This window comes from Ursus arctos, unplaced genomic scaffold, assembly GCF_023065955.2.
Source record: "Ursus arctos isolate Adak ecotype North America unplaced genomic scaffold, UrsArc2.0 scaffold_19, whole genome shotgun sequence".
NCBI lineage: Eukaryota > Metazoa > Chordata > Mammalia > Carnivora > Ursidae > Ursus > Ursus arctos.
Window position 1 is genome coordinate 29,646,030 of NW_026622863.1, and position 23,206 is coordinate 29,669,235.

General features: G+C 42.6%; 1 protein-coding gene across 1 annotated transcript in view; it reads left to right on the top strand.

The window, feature by feature from the left end:
• Positions 1-2,047, top strand: part of CNTNAP4 (contactin associated protein family member 4) — a 238,169-nt gene extending 236,122 nt beyond the window's left edge. Inside the window, exon 24 of the mRNA XM_026495274.4 lies at positions 1,305-2,047. Within this exon, the coding sequence (XP_026351059.1) occupies positions 1,305-1,498 (194 nt within the window). The 3' untranslated portion in view covers positions 1,499-2,047. The remainder of the gene's footprint in view (positions 1-1,304) is intronic.
• Positions 2,048-23,206: the final 21,159 nt, after the last annotated feature.

A 23,206-nucleotide genomic window follows, 5' to 3' on the forward strand; every position in this document is an offset into this window, starting at 1 on the left:
CTTGACTTTTATCACTGGTAACATACATTGTCAGTTGTTTTTTCTTGAAGTGACGGACTTACTTCACTCATTTCAGAGAAAGTATCTGCCAAATATCCGAGTCAAAACAACCATAATTTGTCAGTCATTCTTTCAAATAAAAATGGATGTTCCATGAAGCAAAAAGTAACTGGTTGAGCTCGCAGGTCGGCTGTTCACACAAGCGCTTTTCCTGGGGACAGCTACCATACTGGGAGATACACCCCAAATACTTTTCATTTCATCGCCCAAAATGTTAAAAAGGCATAGAGCCAAGGGTCAAGATTGCATAAAATAAGGTACTTTCAGTGCTTCATCAGGGACACTCTTAAGTGAAGCTAGCTGTTTTCCTTTTTTTCTGGGGTTGCCTGGCAGTGTAAATGAAATCAGTGACCGCTATTACAGTTCGGTAGCCTTGCCTTAATTCATTCCAAGGTACCAGGAATTTTACCCAACCTTGTTTTACATTAGCAGTGGATATGTCAACACAATGGAAAAGGCATCTTAGAATTATTATGAAAATAGCTTTGACCCCGTGCACCTCCTCAAAGTGTCCTGGGACCAACAGGGACTCACAGATCGCACTTCGAAGAACTTCTGGCCCAATGTACTGCCAAGGTCGATAACCATGTATTGGCATAGTTAACAGTTGTGGTATTTAAATCTTTTATTTATAACCGGTTGTTTTAGAATATCAATATTCCTCATATAGAAATAAGCTCAATAATCTATATTATCCATATGAATATATTTCACTAGTCAGGATTATTCAGATACATATATCCTGTTCCTCCTAATCAGCAGTATGACAAACTCTTGCGAATCACCTGAATCAGTGTTTCAATATTTAAGTACAAAAACACATTTAATCATTTTACCATCTTACTACTGTCTATAATCTTAAAATAATTAAAATTTGTGTATTAATGTGCAATGATCACATGGTCTTAGAGACATGTCAGTAACATCTTGTGTTTAATGTAAATGCACTAAAAATTTTTTTTAAAAATAAATGGAAATGTACTGAATAAAGCCAGTATAATATGCGTGCAGAGAAAATGGAGGCGAACCTACCAGGCTGATAGAACTCAGACACAAACTCAATATATTACGATACCACCTGATCCAAAAATACCTGAGGTTTGGATATTTTTTAATTTATAGATACCAGATGCTCAATTTATGTGGAAAATAATTTTATTATGACTTATGAAACAACGAAGTCAGCAGGGCTTCTCTTTGGACACAAATTCTGATTCGGCGTTGTTTTTCTCCTCTCTCACTAGGTTTGATAGCTGTTGTGATCTTTATCTTGCTGTGCATTGCTGCCATCGCCGTTCGCATTTATCAGCAGAAAAGGTTATACAAAAGAAATGAGGCAAAAAGGTCAGAGAATGTAGACAGTGCTGAGGCTGTTTTGAAAAGTGAGCTTAATATACAAAGTGCAGTCAACGAAAATCAGAAAGAGTACTTCTTCTGATTGGCGGCTGTGATTTAACTTGCAATTCGGACAGTCTGTTTAATAGCCAGGGGCTCTCAATGGACAAGGGAATGTTCTTACAGTGAATGTAGAGGCGATGGATTTGCAGCACTGCCATCTTGCCATATCCAGACTCGAGATGGCTCCGGGAGGCCTCATCCGGTGACGTGTTTCCCATAGCAGTGGTTCTATAGAACAAGGAGTTTGATATTGCTCTTCATTTCCAACTGTTCTGATAGGATCTAAGACGGAAGCTTGACTCACTTGATGACCACGGTTTTTGACCGTGAAAACTGTAGCCCTGGTCTCTCAACCACGTGATACATCAGTTTCGTTAGAGGTAAAAATCAAAATTGGACTGTAATGACCTTGCTTTATTTGAGAACATGCGCTGTGTTTGCTTTAGTGTCCCCACGGTGTTATTCATAGACCTGGAAATGCTTCTAAGATCCTGTTTGGCTGGTGTTTGCATCTTCAGTGGCCAAAAGTATATCAACCCTTTGCCTTTCTCTGTATTACATTCAATACAATTTATCAGTAGTCTCGAAAGATGTTTTGTTGTCATTGGTTTGATTGTATTGCTCTTTTTCTGTTTGGCTCTTCTTCATGATTTTGGACACATTAGGTTTAGTGTCAGACTTCTGCTCTGAACGTAAATCCACATGTGACAAGACTCAGAGAGTGCATTGGTTGTCAGTGTGTGATGTCCTGCCTTTTAAAGTTCTCGTCATCTGCTGTCCGTGTTCGGTGGTGACAGTAGGAAAGACGCTGGATAATGCCAGTTTCCCAAAGAATGTGAAATGTTTGCAACTACTCAACTCGTTGATATAAAAACACAATTCTTAACAATGCCAAAAATTATTTTTATTTACAACTGTAATGTCTCATATGAAATGTACTTTTGAGAATACTTTGCCCGAGCCTTATGCCAGTTTTCTTTATAGGTTTGTACTTCTGTTTTTCTAAAGCTTGTCACTAAATTTTCTTTGATCTCCCTTGACTATATTCCAAGGAGCATGTTCTTTATGTATTTGAAAAAAAGAGACAATTTGAGGTGGAGAGCTCCGTTCCCCATTCTAAAATGTATCCCCCTTCAAGCATACATTTTTGCGTGCACTGACCTCCAGGACAGACTTTTTGAAACAGAAGCTGCAGCCATGCCCCCTTTCACCAAGGCCAGTGGAGTGGTTTAAGGATGCTCACTCTAAGGGGTGATGGCATATTCTATGATCTATGCGAAGTCCGCCATTCTGTCATTTCTCATTTATGGTGACGGGGTAATTTCTTAAAAAGTACCAAAAATCAATATAACCTACTAACTAGTACATTCGGATTAGGGTGTATATACATACCAAGAGATCAGAGAATTATCATTAACCTTATGAACCTTGTTGCAATAAGGGGATTTGAGGCCAAGCAAACAAGATGCGTGCATGCAGTTATCTTGAAATTTCATAAGCCAATTATATAATAAAGGCACTTGGTATTTATGCTTACACGTTCCAGGTGCCTGGCAAGGAAAAATTGGGTCCCTTCGTTTGTCCACACTGGAACAATTTGGAAATACATAAATTAAGCATCTTATTTTCTTCTTCCAAAAGCTGCCTGTCTTTCCCATAGCTCTGCGTCCATTTTGCTGTTTCTGTAAATGCCTGACTAAATCTTAGGATATGAATTAACATAGTAGTTTATGAAGGACCTATGTTGCTAAATGGCATACTTTTTTTTTTTAATTGAAAGACTTGAAGGATTGAACACAGAAATGGTAGTTTTTATTTGATGCAAAGCTGAATGCAGGCATCATAACAGCCCTGAATCTGTTGCAAGTGTTCATGTGATTTAGTAGCCCATTAGCCTGGTTGGGGATGTAGACAGGTTTATGGATGGTGAAGCCTCATGGTACTGTGTGGTCCGCGCTGCTAGCAACTGCAACGTGATGGCATCAAAACGCATTGCTTCATCATATGTCATGATTTTCATGTCCTGATTTGTAATCTATTTCTTCTTTTTTTCTTAATAAAATGCATTTTTGAAGTAAAATGCAGAATATATTTTAAAAGACGTTGTATAAAAGTTTAAAATGAGGGAATTATACTGGATTTTCATTTTCTTAAAACAGTAAAAAGATGTGTAGATGTTCACCTTCTTTACTGGTGGTCTGTGTTTTTTAAGCCTTTTGGTACATCCTGTGATTATTAGTAATTATTAACAAAAACTGCATTTGTCACACATTTTCCTTTTAAATGGATGGGAAAATGACAGAAAAAAATAGAAACACGTCTATTGATTATAACAAGTGAAGGCAGTTAAACTACATTTAAAGTTTTGCCAGAGACAATACTTTGTCAGTACTTATTTGTTGAAATGTTTTGTATATTTAAATTGAGTGATATCCTTTTACTTCTGCAGAGAGCTTGGCCAGTCGTACTATGTTGAGTCACAGGATTATATGGAAGAATATAGTGCACCCTTCTATAATATAAAAAGTTTACAAAATTCCTTATCTGTGACTTCAAATGAAAACAATATATAATTAACATTCTCTTTTTGAGATGACTAACTTTCCAAATCTCATTAAATTCAGATGTACAGTATGCAAATAGAGTGAAATTAATGTGGCATTGAAGACTTGCCTCTATGAAATGGGGGTCATCTGTGGGAAATGACATCTTCATTTTGTGGAAGCCGTGCCACTGAAATGTGCCTCGTCCACTCTAGGAAATAGCTTCATTTTTAAAAAAATCCTTTCCCACGTGTCACTCTGTGACACACATTTAATTAATTCCTTAGACAATAAGGTAAACAAGAAAAGCAACCGACAGCCAACCAAACAGAAGCCACTTATTTAAAATTGTTAACGGTAAAAAATAAAACTGCCAGTTATTTTACCAGCAAAAGTGGGTTTATTCAGGAAGAGCAGAGAAATGCAATACGGGACGGCCACCAATGGCAAAATCATAGGCAAGTCGGGCGAACAAAGGGGTGGGGAGGATGCTGTGGAGTGGCTTTTCATTGGCTGAGCTGTGACTGCCTCTTATTGGCTGGGCTGTTGCGGGATGGGCGGGAGGGGCGGGGTGGGGGAGGAGGAAAGCCCTTCTTCCTGTTGGGGTAGTAGTTTCCAGTGCAAGGTGGTCTTTTCCTATTGGATCTGCAGTTGAGGAGTGGTAGGGCATCAGGGCTCCTCTGTTGGCCTCCCAGCTCCATTCTAAATGAGGTTTTCTTTTATAAATTTTCACAAAATCATCTTTCATTAGTTGGTATTGCCCTTCCTATGTATCAGAATCTTGGACCAGTGTCCATCATGCAACTGGAGAGCACTGATCTGTTATTACATAATAATATCTATTAGTGTGAACCACTCAGTTTTACCGATGAAATGTCTAGGACGCAGATAAATGAGGTGATGTCCCCAAAGGGATACAACGTGGAAATGGTGAAGCTGTGACTAGAATTTCCTTTTTACTACACGTGTTGCTGATCTTGGTACTTCCAAGACCTGGAGTTTTGACCGTTATCTAGTGGTGTAGAAAATTTGAAGATCTTGGTGTCCTCTTTGACCAGAATGACCTACAGTTCTAGATGTTTCCCATAGCCTTTAAAATGAACATAAACCTTTATCTGATAGGTTAGACTTGGTTTTCTTTAAAAAAAAAAAAAAAGTTTATTAAGTTGATGGCCCTGGACTCCAGGAGATATAATTATAACTGGAGCACTTTTATGTAGTCTTTTTGAAATACACAATATAAGTTAGATCTGATGGATTGAGTCACCAAATATTTTCCTTGTAATAGAAGAAACAGATGACACAGACCCAACTCATATCAACCTATATTCAGTTGATTGACTTTCCGGGCCTCGTGTCAACCACATGATGAATCTACCAGAAACCTTCAGGATGTCCTGGCAGTTCTTTTATTTTTCCAAAGATTTAGGTGATGGAGAGTGATAACAGGGAAGAAAGAGAACAGAAGCCAACTGTCTGTGTGTTGGGGATGTGTGTGAGTGAGCACATGCTTGTGTACAAGAAGGAATATGAAATGAGGAGAAAGGGAATATGAAACAGTTTGCATATAATTTAGTAAAAGAGTTGGACTTTTGGTGTGGTGAGAGCTTCCCTGGGGGCTGGTTTCAAAGATTTGCAAATGAAAATAAATGGAATGGAAAACAAATCTGACCCACGATTATAATGGCTTCTCCAATGCAGTCGGGTTTTTTCCTTCTTCTTTTCCCTATTTATAACATTATATTTAAATTTTTGTTAAAAAATACAAGAATTATTGAAAAAGTGAAACCAGCATAGGAAATCTTACAAGGAAAAACAGCTCTCTGATGCCGTAGCCCCTCCTGGTCACTTTCAGCTCCTTTAGTGGCCTCTTTTGAGCGGCCTCCATTTCTTAATCACATGCCATAGCCGACTGGGTTCCCTGGGAGGCAAACTCCGAGACAGTGGTTATCATGAAGGACATTTATCGGGAGTACTGTCTGGAACAACATCTGTGGGGGGCAGAGGGGGACGAGGCAGGATGGGGCTGATGGAGAAGCTGGGCTGCAGGGCAGTCATCACAAGGGCGCAGCCAACCCTGCTGATAGGGCCCCTTAAAGATGTCCTGTGTGGGAGTGAGGGGGCTGGGCATTCACACTCTTGTATCAACCAGGCTTTGGATGCTGACTGCCTGGCCAAGTAGGCATGAACTGGGACACACAGCTGTCTTCAGCAGCTCCTAAAGAAGGAGGACAAAAACTGCTCAGCATCCGGGGAATACAAATCATTCAGTCCTGCAACAGGGATCTGGTTGGCCCGGCTCAACATCCCTGAGGGTTCACCCCTACGCTGCTCAGATCCACTGTCGTGTAAGTTCTGGGACCAGCTCCTTGAGGACACTGGTGAGCCTCACTTCCTGGGAAATGTACATGAGGGATGGAACAGACCACAGACCCTGCCCCTGTAGGTGGGCTCTTGGCTGCAACTGGTACTCATTCTCTCCCTCCTCTGCTGCCCACGCAGGACTCCCATAGCTCCGGCTGACAGCCCTGCAGAGTCTGAACCCTTGTCTCCTATGACCTCTCAGGCTATAGCTGCTGCTCTTTTGCATTTACCATTAGAATTGGTCAAAGGACTATCTACATCCCGAACATATTCCTCCTTGTCCCCAAAGTGTGACAGTGGCTGTCTTATCAATGGTCAGGGACAATTACCCCGACGTAGCCACCCGCAAAACACTGCATCAGCTAAAGATGCACGTTACAGCAAGGCTGTATGGCAGTGAGCACATTTCTGTGAGATTTGCTGGTCCTTCTGTATCATACCTTCTGAAGGTCTCTGTAGATCCTTAAAAGGTGGTGTTGGTTGATTCCTTACAGGCAATAAAGACAACTCATCTCTGAAATAAGTAATAATTCCAATCAAAAGTAATCTCTGGTCCTTTCAGGATCGAAAAGATCTGATAGTCAACTTGCCAGAAAATTGGCGTTTCTGTAGGGGGAACCATTCTGGGGAATGGACACTGGTCTCTGTGGCTGAGCATTTGAATGTTCAGGAGTGATAGTTGTATCAGTCCTGATGAGTAGGAGCTCATGCTGCTTGGTGATGCATAGCTCCCATTCCTGCCTCCACAACTACTCTGTTTATGCAGCCATTGACCTAGCACTTCCTTCAGTGACCGGTGATTGAGGTTGGTTGATACTAACTGGCTAGATCATTCTATCTGCTTGGCTGTCCCGTGATTGTTTCATGGTGGCATATGCTTTCTGGTGGGCAAAGATCTTTACATTTCATGCCCACCCCATAGGTACAGATGGATATCTGCTTCTGTTTCAGACCTTCTTATCTCTGATCTTCCAAATCCCCTAGAACCCTGACAACTGGCCAAATTACTGCACATAAGTCCATACATATTATAACCTTGAGCCATTTCTTTCGCACAAACTGGATGACCATGGCACCATCCAAAAGTTCTGCTCCTTTGGAGGGTTTCTCCTCCCCACCATCTTTCTATGGCCTTATGACTGGGACTCTAGTGGTGTTACCTTCCATTTCACCTTGTGCGCATGTTCTCCATCAAGCCATCTGTGCACCAAATTCATACTTTACCCTTCTCCGGCAACTGGTAATGAGGGATCATTCATGCAACTCTAAGAGTAAGCTGCAGGAGCTGTGCTGGGGCAGAGTAGCGGATAACTTAAGGATCTGGGCTGGGAGCTTGTGTAGCTTGTTTGTGCCTGCTCACGCTTGATCCCACATGCACCGTTTCCAGTTTGTGTTAGCTTTCTGCTGAGCCCAGATAACTAGTGACTTGGTGGATCTGAGAGAACACAGCTCCTTATAGGCAGATTTGCCCACATTTCGTGTCCCAATGTAAGGCACTTCCTCTGTAGCAGGGCTCATAGAGTGTCACGAGATTTTTTTTTTAGAGAGTTGTATATTTCTCTGCTTTAGAGCAGAGTTGCTCCCAAACCTTGATTTTCTGCAGTGTCATGTTCCTATTGAAATCTGCATAGCGTCTTTGTCTACCAGTGATACCACATAGGGTCTGTAGGGTTGTATGTTTCAAGGGGCTGGACTACTTGTCTGCTGTGTAGACCTACTGTAAAACCTGTTCTAGTTCTAGGACCTATTCAAAGCTGGCTGAAGCCATACATGTCACCCAATGTTTGGTCACAGATCCATTCCCAAGTGTGGAAAAGGCTGCTTTAGGAACCCAAAAAAGCCTACCAGGGACCATGCTATCTTTTTCATGGTGGGAAATGAGAGATGCAGTGCTTTGTTATTGACTTTGGAGAGAGGTTCCAGCATGCCTTAGATGAGGGGTCAGCACACTTTGTGTAAAATGTTTTAGGCTTGTGGGTCATAGAGTCTCAGCCACAACTCCTCAACTCTGTCATCGTCACATGAGAGCATCCATAGATAATACAACCAAAATATATATATATATATATATATATATCTGTCTTCCCACAAAGCTGTGCACAAGGAGGAATTAGGCAAGATTTGAGTCATAGGCCATAGTTTTTTACCTCTACCCTAAAGCCCTAGATTCTTAATAATCGTACCAATTGGGCAGAATAGAATAGTGTGCTCTGCAAGATGTCTAAATGATACAGGTCTTTTCAGACGGCACCATGACACAGAGAGAGGGAGTGTTAACATAGCTTTGGGGCAAGACTGTTGCCCAATCCAGATGACTATGGACTGTTTCTAAATTTCCTTTCTGATAGGTTTGGAAAAGGACACATTTTTCACGTGAGCGTCCACACACTCTGTACCTGAGACCATGGTACTCTGTAGAGACCATGGTACTCTAGCAAAAGTACCAACATATGGTACAGCAGCTGCATTTGGGGCTCCTGCGATCTACTGCCTCTGTGCCACATAAGGTGACATATTCAAGGTTGAGGAGACTAGGATGTGGGCAGCTTTGGGGGGGCCATTAGTCGGCCTGCAGTATCCCCCCATTGACTGTGATTTCCTCCATCCAAGTTACCTGATGTCCTTCATTCCAGATCCTTCTTGTTTGAACTCTTCTAGAAAGAAATCTATGTTCAGGTGTCCCTTGATGCTTTTATGTGTCAAATGCTGACGAAGTAACTGCTTGTGCCCACATTTCATGAGTTGGGTAAGCAATGCCTGGTCCATTCCTTGACATAAATTTTTCTCACTTTCCTTATGTGGAAGATATGCCAGTCATCAGTGAATCTAGCCAGAGTGCAACCTGGGCTCCTCCCATGGCTCTGGCTTCCTGCCTACCCTTCCCTCCTCCTGAGAAAAGTTTAAAACCACTCATAACTTGATTTACTCAGGGCCTTCATGTTGCCTCTCTGACAATTAGGAGCCCTAACCATTGTTTTTCGAAAAGCCATTAAACTAATACCTGTTTTATCAAGCCATCAGCTAGCAAGACCAGTGTTTTTGTGATTCATTGCATCAGGCCACACTAAATTGTGTTTACTCTTAATAAAATAATTTCTTTATTCCATGTGCTGATATTAGACATGGGTATCTGCCCACTGAACTAACACATCTGCTTCCAAGCTGTTCGTGTGAGAAACTTTCTGATAAGTTATGTTGCTGTGAATGAATTCATATTTTCATTGAAAATAAGCTGTTATAAATGATTCATGTTCCTCTGCATTTTCAACAGGAGCAAATTAATTTTTTAATTGAGCAGTGAAATGACCTGTTCTTCCAAAATACGCATTAAAAGAAGATGGTTACAAATGACCCTGATGATTGAGACTCCTTGTAATAATATTTTTTCATTTGCTTAATATGTGTGACAAACTTTTCTTGGTAGAAATCCATAGCACCAAATAAATTATTATAGAATGGCATCTTCTGGAATAGGATTGTAGTTATATGAAAGAACAGAAGCTAAATGTAATGAGAGCGCCACATTTTATCATAACAAAAATACTCAGGGATTAGGGGCACCTGGGTGGCACAGCGGTTAAGCGTCTGCCTTCGGCTCAGGGCGTGATCCCGGCGTTATGGGATCGAGTCCCACATCAGGCTCCTCCGCTGGAAGCCTGCTTCTTCCTCTCTCACTCCCCCTGCTTGTGTTCCCTCTCTCGCTGGCTGTCTCTATCTCTGTCAAATAAATAAATAAAATCTTTTAAAAAAAATACTCAGGGATTAAAACAAATACTGACCAAACTCATTTCAACTTAGAATCTTTATTATTTTTTTTAAAGATTTTATTTATTTATTTATTTGACAGAGATAGAGACAGCCAGCGAGAGAGGGAACACAAGCAGGGGGAGTGGGAGAGGAAGAAGCAGGCTCATAGCAGAGGAGCCTGATGTGGGACTCGATCCCACAACGCGGGGATCACGCCCTGAGCCAAAGGCAGACGCTTAACCGCTGTGCCACCCAGGCGCCCCTCAACTTAGAATCTTTATATTATGAACTATAGTAGTGATGATGCTAATCATAGTTTCTGAACGATATCACATTTTCTGTCTACACATTTATTTTCTACCTGTAATTTGTATAAGAGATAGCAAATCTCTCATCTTTCCTGATGACTTTCTTAGCGGAAATTTAGTGCCTTACCATAGTTGAAATTTCATGATCTATGAAATTGATGTGATGCTAAAATATCTCTAAAAACTTCTTTGAGCAATTTCTGTTGGCTTCTGTTATGAAATTGAAGCTGAACTGCAGAATTTAAGCTGTAAAACATAATATAAACAGAGTCCATCTTATCCTTGAAATCCTTAATTTGAATGGAAATATTTTCTGAGATATTAATAATATTGCACAAGCAAAATTGCTACTAAATCGCCAAAACAAATCATAATTACACACATGTAACTATTTTTTTTTTGCCATGTGAATGTTTTTCTACTGATGGAGTGGGCCTGGGGAAAGGTATAGAATTTCCCACTGGCTCCCCGACGGCTCAGGGAAACCAAGGCAGACTTCAACCCAATTCCTTCAGCCTTTAGATACCATCCTTTCCCTTAATATCCAAATAAAAATAGTTTGAGCTTCTATCTTGAGATCATAGGAAGTTGGATACTTTAAGTGGGTACTCCCCCCCCCCCCCAAGATTCCCTGGAGGCCCTCGAAGAATGGTGTCATATTCTACAAACCCATCTTGGTCATTGAAAGTTAATCCAGCCAGCTGCCCACATCGGACCACTACTCTAGTGACCAAACAAAAGTTTAAGCTCAGTAGATGATCTCTGTTGTTCAGGACCAGCTTCTAGCTATAACTACGGTTTTTCCCTTAATTTACCAAATACAGGGAAAACCAGACTGCAGCGTTTCAGAAAAAAATATGGACATCTTGGAAATAATGCAGTAATAAAGTACTAATAATACAGAACAACTAATTCAATTGGATATCAATCATCACAGTTCCTAGAGGCCAATCAGGCCATTCCAGTGAGTTGTCCTCCTTAGTCTTCTGTCCAGCTATTTTCTCACCCAGGGTGGTATGATTTCCTTCCCATTCCCAAAACATAAAGACCACAGCCAAGTGGACAGTTCCTTATCAACACCTGATTTCTTTCTGCCCCAGGATAAACAACATTCATATTATTTGGTGGAAACTTTTACTCAGCCACAAGACAGGGTGTGGTTCCCAAGTCATTGCCAGGACAAATTGCTTGATGGCCAATTTCCTGAAGTACAGAATATCCATCCTTGGAGAGGGCCAGGTGGAGGATTTTGATGTACTGTCTCTGGTCCATTCTATGGACTCCCCATTGGGTTACCATGAACATTCAGCTCATCGTCCACACTCCAAGCCTCATCCCAATAGAGTGTCTACCTGCAACTCCCTGCTTCCCGTTTCGTGGAATAACATCATCGATGAGTCACCTGATTGTCAGAAGCTGATATCAAACCAGGAGGCCCCTTTCATCATAATCCCCATCTGATTGATCACCAAGATTCATCTCTTAAACATCTCATAAACCTATCCCATTCTCTCTTTTTCCACCCTTCCCATTCAAGGTATTGCCATAGTTTGGATAATCCCCTGAAGTGGCTTCCTCAGTTGTCCACATCAGGACCACACCTCCCCCCTCCCAGCCCTTCTCTGCTCTGCAGACCGATTTATCATCTCATACCCTCACTCTTTAGAAGCTTCTCTTTGCTCTGAGGATAGAGGACATGGTGACCGTACAGCCCATATGGGGTATGCTGATTGTCCCAGATTAATTATAAACGTGTCAGATCTCATTATCAAGAATATATTCCATTTTTAATGATAAATTATGTGGCTAACCTAAACAAAATCATGATCTGGCCTCTGCTTCATCTCAGAGATACCCCTGTTTTTGTCCACATACTACTGTCTCAGTTCAGATTCATTTGTTTTCCATTCATCCCCCATCCCCCTTGCATAAAATTTGAGTTTTCTGTTTAAACCCCTTTCTCTTCGAATTACTTACTTAATTCATTTCCGTCATTTTGAGCAGCATGCTTTCAGCAAAGTTTTCCAAGATCTCCATTTCAGTCTCCTACTGGAAAAAACAGCCCTTGTGTGCCTTCGTGAGACTGAGCCCCATGAGATCAAGAGATGCAGCTCTTTGTGTTTCGAACTCAGTCTCGTTACCAAGCAGAGCACCAGGTGCTTAACGGTCGCCCAACAGAGTTAACTGAATACGCACGGATTAAATACAAGATGACTTAGAACTGGTCGTCTTCTGTATACATAGAATCGGAGGGCCGATTTCTGGTGACCCACCCCCGAAGAAAGGAAGACTGCCGCAGGCATGACTGACTATGTTTACCTCCCAGACTGGATCACTAGTCATGTTGAAACACAACTTCTGTTATTACAAAGTAGATTTACTCATCCCCACGCCACTGTACTTGTCAATAAAGCTTCTTGAATCAGCGTCTCATGTAATACTGCGCCATTGCTAAAATCAATCTTCTTTGACTATCTTACAAGCCAACAGCAGAACAAAAGGCAAATGTGTGTGCACGGAAAACTTCGTTCTCTAGTTACAATTCTTACATTATCTGGCTCTGTATCACTCATTTGCTCTTAATAAAATACATTAGCCTTCACCCTACTTTTCCATATTTCACGAACAGAGTGCTGCCACAGGCATTTACTTCCGTCCGTTCCATATCAGTCAGGCCATTATGTAGAAGTGAAAGCTACTCGCTCGACAGTTATCTGGTATAACGCTGTTTCCTTGCGTCGATGGAAGAGGTACGCAATATGTGGTCAGAACTGCAAACGCTGTTATGAGCCTTGGATTAATTTCAAAGACAAAGGATACAGTTGGAGCATAGTAGCTTAGACTGTGTGTTTGAAATGGAAAAAAATTGGAGGTCTTGGTATTGCAATAACCTTCCATAATTTGCAATTATGTGATTTACGTTTTCTAATAGAAAATTTGAGTGTGTTTTGAAGTTTGCCAATTTTTGTTGGGTTTGAAAATTATTTTACTTGAAATCCACATAGGTTGGGAGAGGGCAGAAGGAGAGAGAGACAGAGAGAGGCAGAAATAGCGAGAGCCTGGGAGAACACTCTTACTAGACTGGATGTTTCCGGTCACTTCCACGCTTTGGTTCTGAGGAGTGGGATGCGGCAGCCCTGCTGTGGCTCACACAGGAGTCCGCGTGGCTCCATTTGAGAGCGACTGTGGCATGAGGATGATTGAGGGTGACTGCTTTCATTTACTTCATTAAAATTGGTCGAAACATAAGACAGTCCTCCAGTTATTTTTTATGCAGCTTGCTGACTATTGTTCTTCTTTTTAAATGGACATTTACTACCTATTTAGAACAATAAAATACCTCAAAGCAAACATTAAGCAAAATGTAGCTTATCTATCACATGCCCAACTCCTCTTGATAGTAATAACCATGAATATAGCGTCCATCACATGGCAAATTCTACATGTTTACAAGTTGCTGTATAGATTCATTTTGTGATCACTACTAAACCGATTTAGAAAGTATCCAATTAGGAAAACCTTAATGAAAGCCAATTACTCAATGCCCTAAATTTGCTAAATTTTATTTTTGAGGTACTGAAATGTGTTTTAAATGGGTCATATTATATACATTAGTACTAAAAATGTCGCCCTTGTTCAATACCGATTTACCCACAATAACACTTACGGGCAATTAACATTTCATTTTGCGTGCTATATTCATCAGTAATTTTCTTTTACTTATTGAAATGTTGAAAGAGTGTAACTACATTTGAAATAAATGCATTTTATTAGTAATCAAGCCGGACCTCCACTCATCAGCAGACCTGGCAGTTTGCATGGGACGATGTGTCCATTCATATATTAGTAGCAACTTTCAGATGGATGAACTCAATTGTTCCAGAAAGGAAACTGACGTCCCAGTTTTGTTTTAAGTTTAATTTGCTGATAACACAAAAAAGGATATGTCCACATGAAAGTACTATGTCTCTATCTTTTTATTTTTATTATTTTTTAAAGACATTATTTATTGAGAGAGAGTGAGAAAGAGAGAGCACGAGAGGGGAGAGGGTCACAGGGAGAAGCAGACTCCCCGCTAAGCGGGGAGCCCGATGTGGGACTCAATCCTGGGACTCCAGGATCACGACCTGAGCCGAATGCAGTCGCTTAACCAACTGAGCCACCCAGGTGCCCTCTCTTTTTTAAAAAAGTGTTTTTGTTTGAAATCATTTTAGACTTACAGAAAAGTTGTAAAAGTGGTACAGAATCGACATCTACCCTTCGTTAACAAAAATTGGGAAAATCTAGGCAATACCCGTTGGACACTAACCTACAGATTCTACCCAAATTCCTCCAGTGTGCCCCCTACACCCTATTTTTGTTCCGGAATCCTGCCCAGGATCCCCGATTGTACACAGCAACTGAGGTCTTTAATGACCTTCCGTCTGTGATAGTTCCTTAGTCTGTCCTCATCCTTCATGACCTTGACTCTTCTGATTTTTTAAAATAACTGATCATTTCGTAGAATGTCACTCAATATTGGTTTGCCTAGTATTTTCTCATTAAATTGAGTTTAAGCATTTTTTGGCAAGAATAGCACAGAAGAGACGTTGTGTCCTCAGTTCATAATAGCACAGGGTACATGATGTCAGTATGTCTTATTATTTGCAATACAGGCCTCCAGTTCTTGGCTAATGTGGTGTCTGTCACCACTCGGTTTCTCCGTGGTGAAGTTACTTTCAGCGTAGGCTGCTTTCCTGTTTCTCCTTTAATTTTCACCCACTGATTTTAGCATCTCTTAGGGGATCCTGCCTACTACTGTTATCACTGAGAGGTATTCCTTACGATGATCTTGTATTTCCCTCATTCCTTCCCCATTTATTAATTTGAATTTTTGTATAAAAGAACTGCCGGGGTGCCTGGGTGGCTCAGTTGGTTAAGCCTCTGCCTTCGGCTCAGATCATGATCCCAGGATCCTGGAATGGAGCCCTGTGTCAGGCTCCCTGCTCAGCAGGAATCTGCTTCTCCCTCTCCCTTTGTCCCTCTCCCCCACTCATGCTCACTCTCTCTCTCTCTCTCTCTCTCTCTCCCGCAAATAAATAAATAAAATCTTGAAAAAAGAAAGCGAACTGCCTTTCACTGCCATTTAATTATTTAGTTATTTGTTTATGTGTGTATGGAAACATGCATGTTTATTTTACTGGATGAGTTACAATTCACTCTATTTACTTCGTTGCTTAGATCATTCCAGATTCGGCCTCCTTGGTGATGGCCCCCACGTGAGGCTCATGGTTGGGCACTGAGTATCATAGGGTCAAATCAGCTGGGTTTTTGTTAAAGAAATTCAAGTATTGATCCTGACATTTAACTAATCACAAACACTTAATCCTCTGTACATTTCTGGGAGAAAAATACCCAATGGAGACAATAAATATCGCATTTTTCCGCGTGCCGCATCTTTCTCTCTACACCTCGGCAGTTCTGAGCACAGCTCAGCTCAGTTAGAGTCTGATTCCCCTTCCCCTGTCCTCTATTTGAAGAGGCAGTCTGGGACTTCTCCTTTAACTTGGCTGTCCATACTGCTATTGTCAAAGATAAAGCCAGACGCTAGTTCAGGTGGAAAGGATGGATTTTACTCGGCAATAACCACGGCAGCAAGGGAACGAGGCCAGCGTGAACCGATCCCAGCTCGGATTTGCACCGAAGCGCCAGGGCATTCGTTGTAAAGGGAGGCAAGGGAGTGTGGCGGTGGGAGACTCCATGGTCAGGGGCAGGAAAAATTACCCAGGTGAGTCTGTGCACACGCAGCGAGGCCAGCCGCGTCCGCTCGCTGCCTGGGAGCGGAGCTGACGCGCTACCCCCCTCCTCGGGGCTCAGCTGGAACAAATAGTAAATAATGTTGGCGGCCTAGAGTTGTTTCAGGTGGGCACGTGAAGGGGGCGCTCAGGCCATCTTAGGGGTGTTAGACACCAGGTGAGTGTTCGCTCAGCTCTTCATGGGACGAGGTGGAGGCCTCGTCGGGAAGAGGGAGCCTGGCTAGAAGTTGATCAGGGAGAGAACGTTTGGTACTCTAGACTTCTCCCTGGGCATCCTCATGTGGGTGCTCGTCGTTTTGCCCCGACACAAAAATAGCATTGTGATTTTCTTCTGCAGACGCTGATCTCTGAAGTCTCCGAATCTGCTTTTAAGAACCCCTTTTTTGGGGGCACAAAGCTTTCTTCCTCCTCTGCCCGCAGCCCAGCTCTGACCTGTGAGCACGTGTCCAGCACAAAGTGAGGCCCCCGTCATGCCTCTTGCCTACTTGCCCCATAGTAGCTGCAGACCCCACGGTGCCGGGCATTTCCACGGTGTCTCCGAGGGTACAGTGTAGCTTGTGAACCTGAATGTTTAAGGGACCCAGAATATTCCTCTGGATATTTGCAAACACATTTATAGGAGACACCAAATATATATATTCTTTTCTGTAATAGAATATATATACTTGTATATATTCACACAGATCCATTTCTCTATATGTATACATATGTATTTGTGTTCCTGTCTATAGTTGTTTACAGATAGATGCCTGTGTGGCAAAGGTACTCTGAGCATGTATGATTTTTTTTTTTTTACGGTGGTCTGAATTATAAGACATTTTTTAAATCTGCTTTGCTAGAAATCCGTAGAGGCAGTTAGATTACTTTCCAAGTGCGATGGTTCAAGGGCACATTGTAAAAATCTGGGTCCATTTGCAGACTCATTTGGCCTGCCATGTCTTAAGAGGGCCTTTCTGTCCCAAAGTAGCTTCATGTGGGTACAGCACATACTCCAAAGCCTTCTCCCCACAGCCTCCCGGAATATACGTCTCCCGAACACTAACACTGCAAGTCACTTTCACTTCCGCTGGTGTAAACGCACTCAGAGGTGCCTGGCCATCCCAAGGGACTCAGTGTACTTGTGAGCTCGGTGTCTCCTAAGTGCTGTGCAAGTGTTCCCACTGCTAGAGAAGCAGTTAGTTGGACAGGAGCAGCAGGCAAAGGCCGTGACGAACAGATGACACGTTAGAAGCCTGAAGGCACAACATCCTGACGTTTCAGCTCTTAACCTCCTGGCCTCATGGCTTCCACCACCCCGGGGCTGGTGGTCCAAGAGCTACGTGTGCAGAGCCTGCACTCTCCTCTTCACCTCTGCCCTGGGGAAACCTCTAGCTGCACTAGCATATCTTTACATTGTGGTTTTGCTCCCCCACCCCCAGCCCGCTTCCCAAATGGCCATGAGAGTTCGTCAAGAACCTTGGAGACCCAAACACCCCCTTCCCAGGCTGTGGGAGGAGTCCCCCAAATGATTGGAAGCATCCTTAAATTAAAGACCACCCCATTCATGCCCCAAGACCCCACTCACATAAAAGGAAAAGACCCCTGTAGCCCCAGGCAGGGGTGCCCCTTCTGAGTCTACCCGCTCCCCTTCTTGAGAGTGTAGTATCCTTACTAAACTACTCCGGCTATCTTTACTGTAGGGCGGATCCTCACGTAAATCTTCCCTGGGGAATCCCAAGAACGGAGACCTCCACATAACACACACTCTCCCACCAGTAACAGTACTATTGTGCATTTCATCTCATTCCGAATAATTGACTCATGGATACTATATGGGTAATATAATAAGCTCCACGCATTGTTTAATGTAAATAGGAGAACATTAGTTGTCTTACAACAATCAAAGTGTAAATTCTAAGAATCTTTTCCAAAGCAGCTTCTTGGCAGGACGGGATACAGACACGGGCAAAGGCTAGAGGCGTCCGTGACTTCGGTCCACATTATGTGTTCCATGCAGTAGTTCTCAACATCTAGTGGAAACAACTCATCTCAGCTGTGCATGCCTAGACCCCAAGTCAGGTGATTCCGGTTCAATGTGAGCACAGGAGTTTCCATTTTTAATCAACATCTCCCTGCTGGTAGAAGGCTGAAGCAGAGTTGTGGCTTGGGAGCCTTGCCTGGGGTTTGCTCCTGGACTGGAGGGGTGAGGTGGGAGGGCTGCAGGAAGTGGATCTGGGCTTGCTTATAAGCAGCCCCTACGGCTGGAGGGAGCAGAGCTGGTGAAGGACGATTTCCGGGAGGTGGAGCCGCAGAATCAAGTGGGAAGCTTGGTGAGTCGTCTGGGTTTTCACTCTCAGGAAGACAGAAACACCCAACCTCTGCTTTTGACCTCATCTGGTTCCGTGTTGTGTTTATCGACAGGTAAGTCACCTCCGCATTGATTTCAGGAAAAGGAATAAACTGTAAATGTGCTTTTTCAAAATGCGTACCCACCCGGTAACAGTCACACTACACCTAAGAAAAAGCGAAGAAGACATGAAGGTCTGATTTTTTTTTTTTTAATCAATGGCAATTTTCAACCTAATTTTCCTGAGTATAAGTGACTTGTTTATTCCTGGCTGGTGATATGGACGGAAATCATGGGTTCACATGATTTGTGTATGATTTAAATAACTGTTTTGCATGCCTTTTTTTTTTTTCATTCTCCTGTTCCTATTTATTTTCAAACTTGAATGAAAGAGACAGTGTAGCATTCAGCTCTCTCTTCAAGCATGGGGTAACTCCTTTGGTTTATGAGCTAATGCCTAGCGTGATGAATAGGCTGATGTTCAATCCAGGTGAGTCTCTTCTGAGCAGTAGAATGTATCAGGATTCCCCAATCCCTGGGAATTAAATACAAGTAACAATAACGTGAATATAAACAAAGATTTTCACCTGGGGATATGGGCATGCTCTCAAAGCGGTATAGTAGCAAAATAGTTTCTGGTTGTAATTAAGAGGTTAAAGTCCAACTACCAACTATGTTTTCCAAACTTATTTGGAAATTTGGCATTTTCGGTAATAGAAAAATTTACAAGGTTTCTGACTTGTAATTCAATAGTAAGCCTATATACTTGTTAGGCCACAGATAGAAGAGTCCCCCCTCCCCCTGCCCCCTCAAAACCTCCCCCAAATTCGGGATTTAAAATGCTGTTGCAAAGAACTATTTTAAGATGTAACATTTACACAATACAGATTGAGGCTAGTGATAACTTAGTTCAAAAAACTGGATGCCTATTTGAAAAGGAGGGAAGCAATAGTGAATATATTCCTAGAATTTCGCCGAGTGGTCTGATCATTAGAATCACATGGGAATGTCTTTGGTTGTAATTATTATTTTTATCGCTTGTAATCCTAAAAGCGAAGCATCTTGAAGGCAGAAGATAATTAGATTTGAGACCAACTGGTTTTTAATTGCTCTAGGTCTATCACCATGAAACTCTCCAATAAGCAAGTATGTCTTAAATGCGAAACCAGAGATTGAGAGAGGTGAGCAGGGATGTAGGAAGGCAGAAGATTTGCATAAGCATTATGGTGAAAGCCTTAGGAGATCACCAGAACAAAACAGAAATAGAACAGCTGGGAAATCGTTTGTTGTTAGCTTTGTCTGTTTTTCCCTCAGATCACTGTTTTTGAAGTAGGGTAGAAAAACGAACACAAAAACTTTATATGAAATGCAAAGAGTAAGTGTCCAGAGAAATCTGAAGGGCAAGTTTTCTAGAGCCGCGATTGTCTATTTTAACCTGCACAGAAATCACCAGGGATCTTGTTAAAGCCGTTTCTGATTCCGATGGTCTGGAGTTTACCCTGAGAGTCGGCATTTCTAACAAGCTTCCAGCGAGGCCGGCGTTGCTGAGCCATGGACCACATTTTGAATAGTGAGGTGTCAAATGGAGCATGTGCACGCCCACGAGTGGCTGTATTTTGCAAAACCAGTCAGGGAAGGAACGCAAATATCAGAGAATTATGTTAACCGTCCTCCAATACGGAGAGTTTTACTGAAAGAGTCTGTTGTAAGACTCCGTATCCTTTCTCAGTGGAGAAGCAGGTGTGAGAGGTAGAGTTGATCGGGTAGAAACTGGAGGAAAAGAAGATGACATGCTGAAATATGTGAAGGACTAAAAAAAGTCCATAGGATTTTTAGATCTTGGAAATTTCTAAGTGGAAGGAATTTGGGGGTGGGCGCGTATTGCCATGACGGGACATTTCTGCCGTAGCCTGATTTGCTGAGACAGATTGTCTCTGCTTTGGGGGACAGAATGCAATGAGTTTCCTCAACAAATAACATGTTATGGTGTAAGTATGTAGAAGTCTTTTCAGTGTAAAAGACATTTTCAGACACTTGAACACTCACTTTTTAAAAACTTTAAATTTTTCTTCCCCAACTACACTCGAGTCTCCATAATAGAGCCCCACCCACCTCACCTGTGGTCAGAAGTTCATGTGGATCCTTACCGGACATCTTTACAAAGGTTCCTTTTTTGTGTGTGTGAGAAAAGTGAAACCTAAAAATTCAGAGGTAAAAATACAGATTTTTAAAGAAGCATTTTTCTAGAGTGAAACAACTAACGCAGTGTCTCAACATGAAGTGACTTTTGTCCCCGTGGTCTCTACTGTGGCAGAAATCCCTGCCATCTGTATAGTCTTTTCCATCTGGGTGTGGCTGGTGGAAGAGTCCTTGAATGGATATTTTTCCTGTGACCTTCCGAAGGCTGGCCGAATAGAAGATTCAGGTAAAGCTGGCTCACCATATCTAAAAGAATTAGGACTTTACAAGCTAACAGGTCATGAGCTAAGACCTGATACTGATGTTAGTGATAGATGATGGGGGGTATGTGGCTGTGTTTGCTGCTAAGCCTACGCCATGCATATATATTCATCAAGTCTGATTAAGTCACAACCCTGCATTACTGCCCAGGAGTATTGTCCTTCCTCGTATCTGCTCATCCCTGGATAAGTCCCATTCTGGTCCTTTACTCCTGGCCACACGGTCTTGGGTGCCTTCTGAGTTTTCTTCAGGCTTGACCAGCACTCTGTGTGGCACTTTATCCCCTTGTTTTAAAAGTCCTTTGACTCCCATGGAGATACTTCTTTACTGATTCTATATTCTTGTGCCTCAGTTTTCCACATAATTGTGCTGTCCTGGGATTCTGGATTTGCGCTGTGTTCTGCATCTGTTTTCAGGATCTTTTTTTGGCCAACTCCCACTAACCCTGTGTCTTGAATCCTTTTATTGACTATGACAGTGATGCTCAAATTGGGGGGGGGGGGGTTAAAAAAATTGCAAAGCTTCGGCTGCACTCCAGACATCAAATCAGAATCCTTGGGATGGGACATATGCATTAGTATTCTTTGTTTTTTGTTTTTTTGTTCTTTTGTTTTAAACTCACTGTGAGATACCAGCATACAACCAAGTATGAGAGCCCACGTTTGAAGGGGTTCTTTCCCGTTACGGGCAAAAGGCATCAGCGTTCTCAGCAGACAAATGTGTTGCCCTCTGGAAGCCTGTGGACTAGAGGCAAGGCTGACCACACTGGCTTTCTTACATGGCACTCACCCTGAGCACCGAGCCTGCAGGCCAGTTTGACTCCTCGGTGGCCGTTTCCAACAGCTCTTGACCTCTGCTAATAGATCCGCCTTCTCTCCTGTTCTTCCAAGTCCTTACCCTCACCCCAGAGAGAAGCTCCAAGTTTTCAGTTGAAATGCTTAGGGGACATTTGGAAAGCGGTTCTCCTAAGGCACTAAAAGAAAATTAAAACCTATCTGACGTCTCTGGTCTGCCATTCTCCTTAAACTCTTCTCTTCTGCCAAAAACAATCTGCCAAACTTCTAGCCATATTTTGCAACCAAAGGTAGCAGGAACATCCCAGAAAAAAAAAAAAATGGTAATCCATTCTCTGCCCACTAGAGTCCATGAAAATAGGATCCTTTTATGAGGCTTTTGCTTAAAGTTACTTTTGTTTTCTATTCGTGTTTATAAGCAAGGGGGAAATAGCCAATTCCATTTTTCCATATATGCACTTTAGTTCAAATCATTTCTTTGGAAGTTTCGCTACCCCTTCTCAGTGCTCACTGGAAACACCCCTCCTGCACTGAAATGGACTGTCTGACTCTGTTGGACATGAATCTCTTGTGTCTGACTTGTCTTTCTATCTTCAGTGGTTAGCGTCCTAGGAAACTGTCAATGAAGCCTTCTCATAAGCATTTCTACGAACCCTAAATTTGGTTAGGGATTTGCCTCTTCATTCCAATGTATTGCAATAATTACTTAGTGAACATCGTGGGCTGGACACTTGCCGGATTAGCGAGTTGGAGACTTCTGCGTCCCTGGCTTCGTTGCTATGCACCATCTATTAGGTATCTGGCACTAACAGAATGTGATAGATGCTTCATAAACGCGTTTGGCCGAAGGCCAGTAAGAACACAAAAGGTGGGAATGATACTGTGATTCCACCTGTGGCTGTAATTTCCACCAGATCCTGAAGTGCGGATGGGATTTTGACAGAGAGAACATGATGGAAAGGAAGTGAGAGCCTTGGCGCTGAATGGGGAGGCGCTGGGGGCCGGGGCGGTGGGCTGAGTCCATTCCCCTTTCGTCATGTGCAGATGGGGAGAAATTGGATAAATGAAAAGGGAGATTAAAACGGGACAATTTCAGTCAGTGCCTCGGCAGGCTTCTCTCTGAAGGTTGCTTCTGTAGCCGCTGGCAGGTGGCCAGCTTGCTAAGTCCTCTTAAATTGACAGAGAAGCCAGATGAATCTGCACTCTTGGCAGCGCTTGCCTGACAGATGGTCTGGCGCTGGTGGTGTCATCCCGGCAACAACGGTGCACGGCCGGAGCCCGGAGCCTCGCCTCTCCCAGCGCCTGCCCGCGGCAGCAACTAGGATTCCAGCATGTTCTCGCTCACTGTGCTGGAGCAGGGAGAGGTGGCTGCACGTAATAATAAGAGATTGCGTCCACCTCTAAGAGGGCA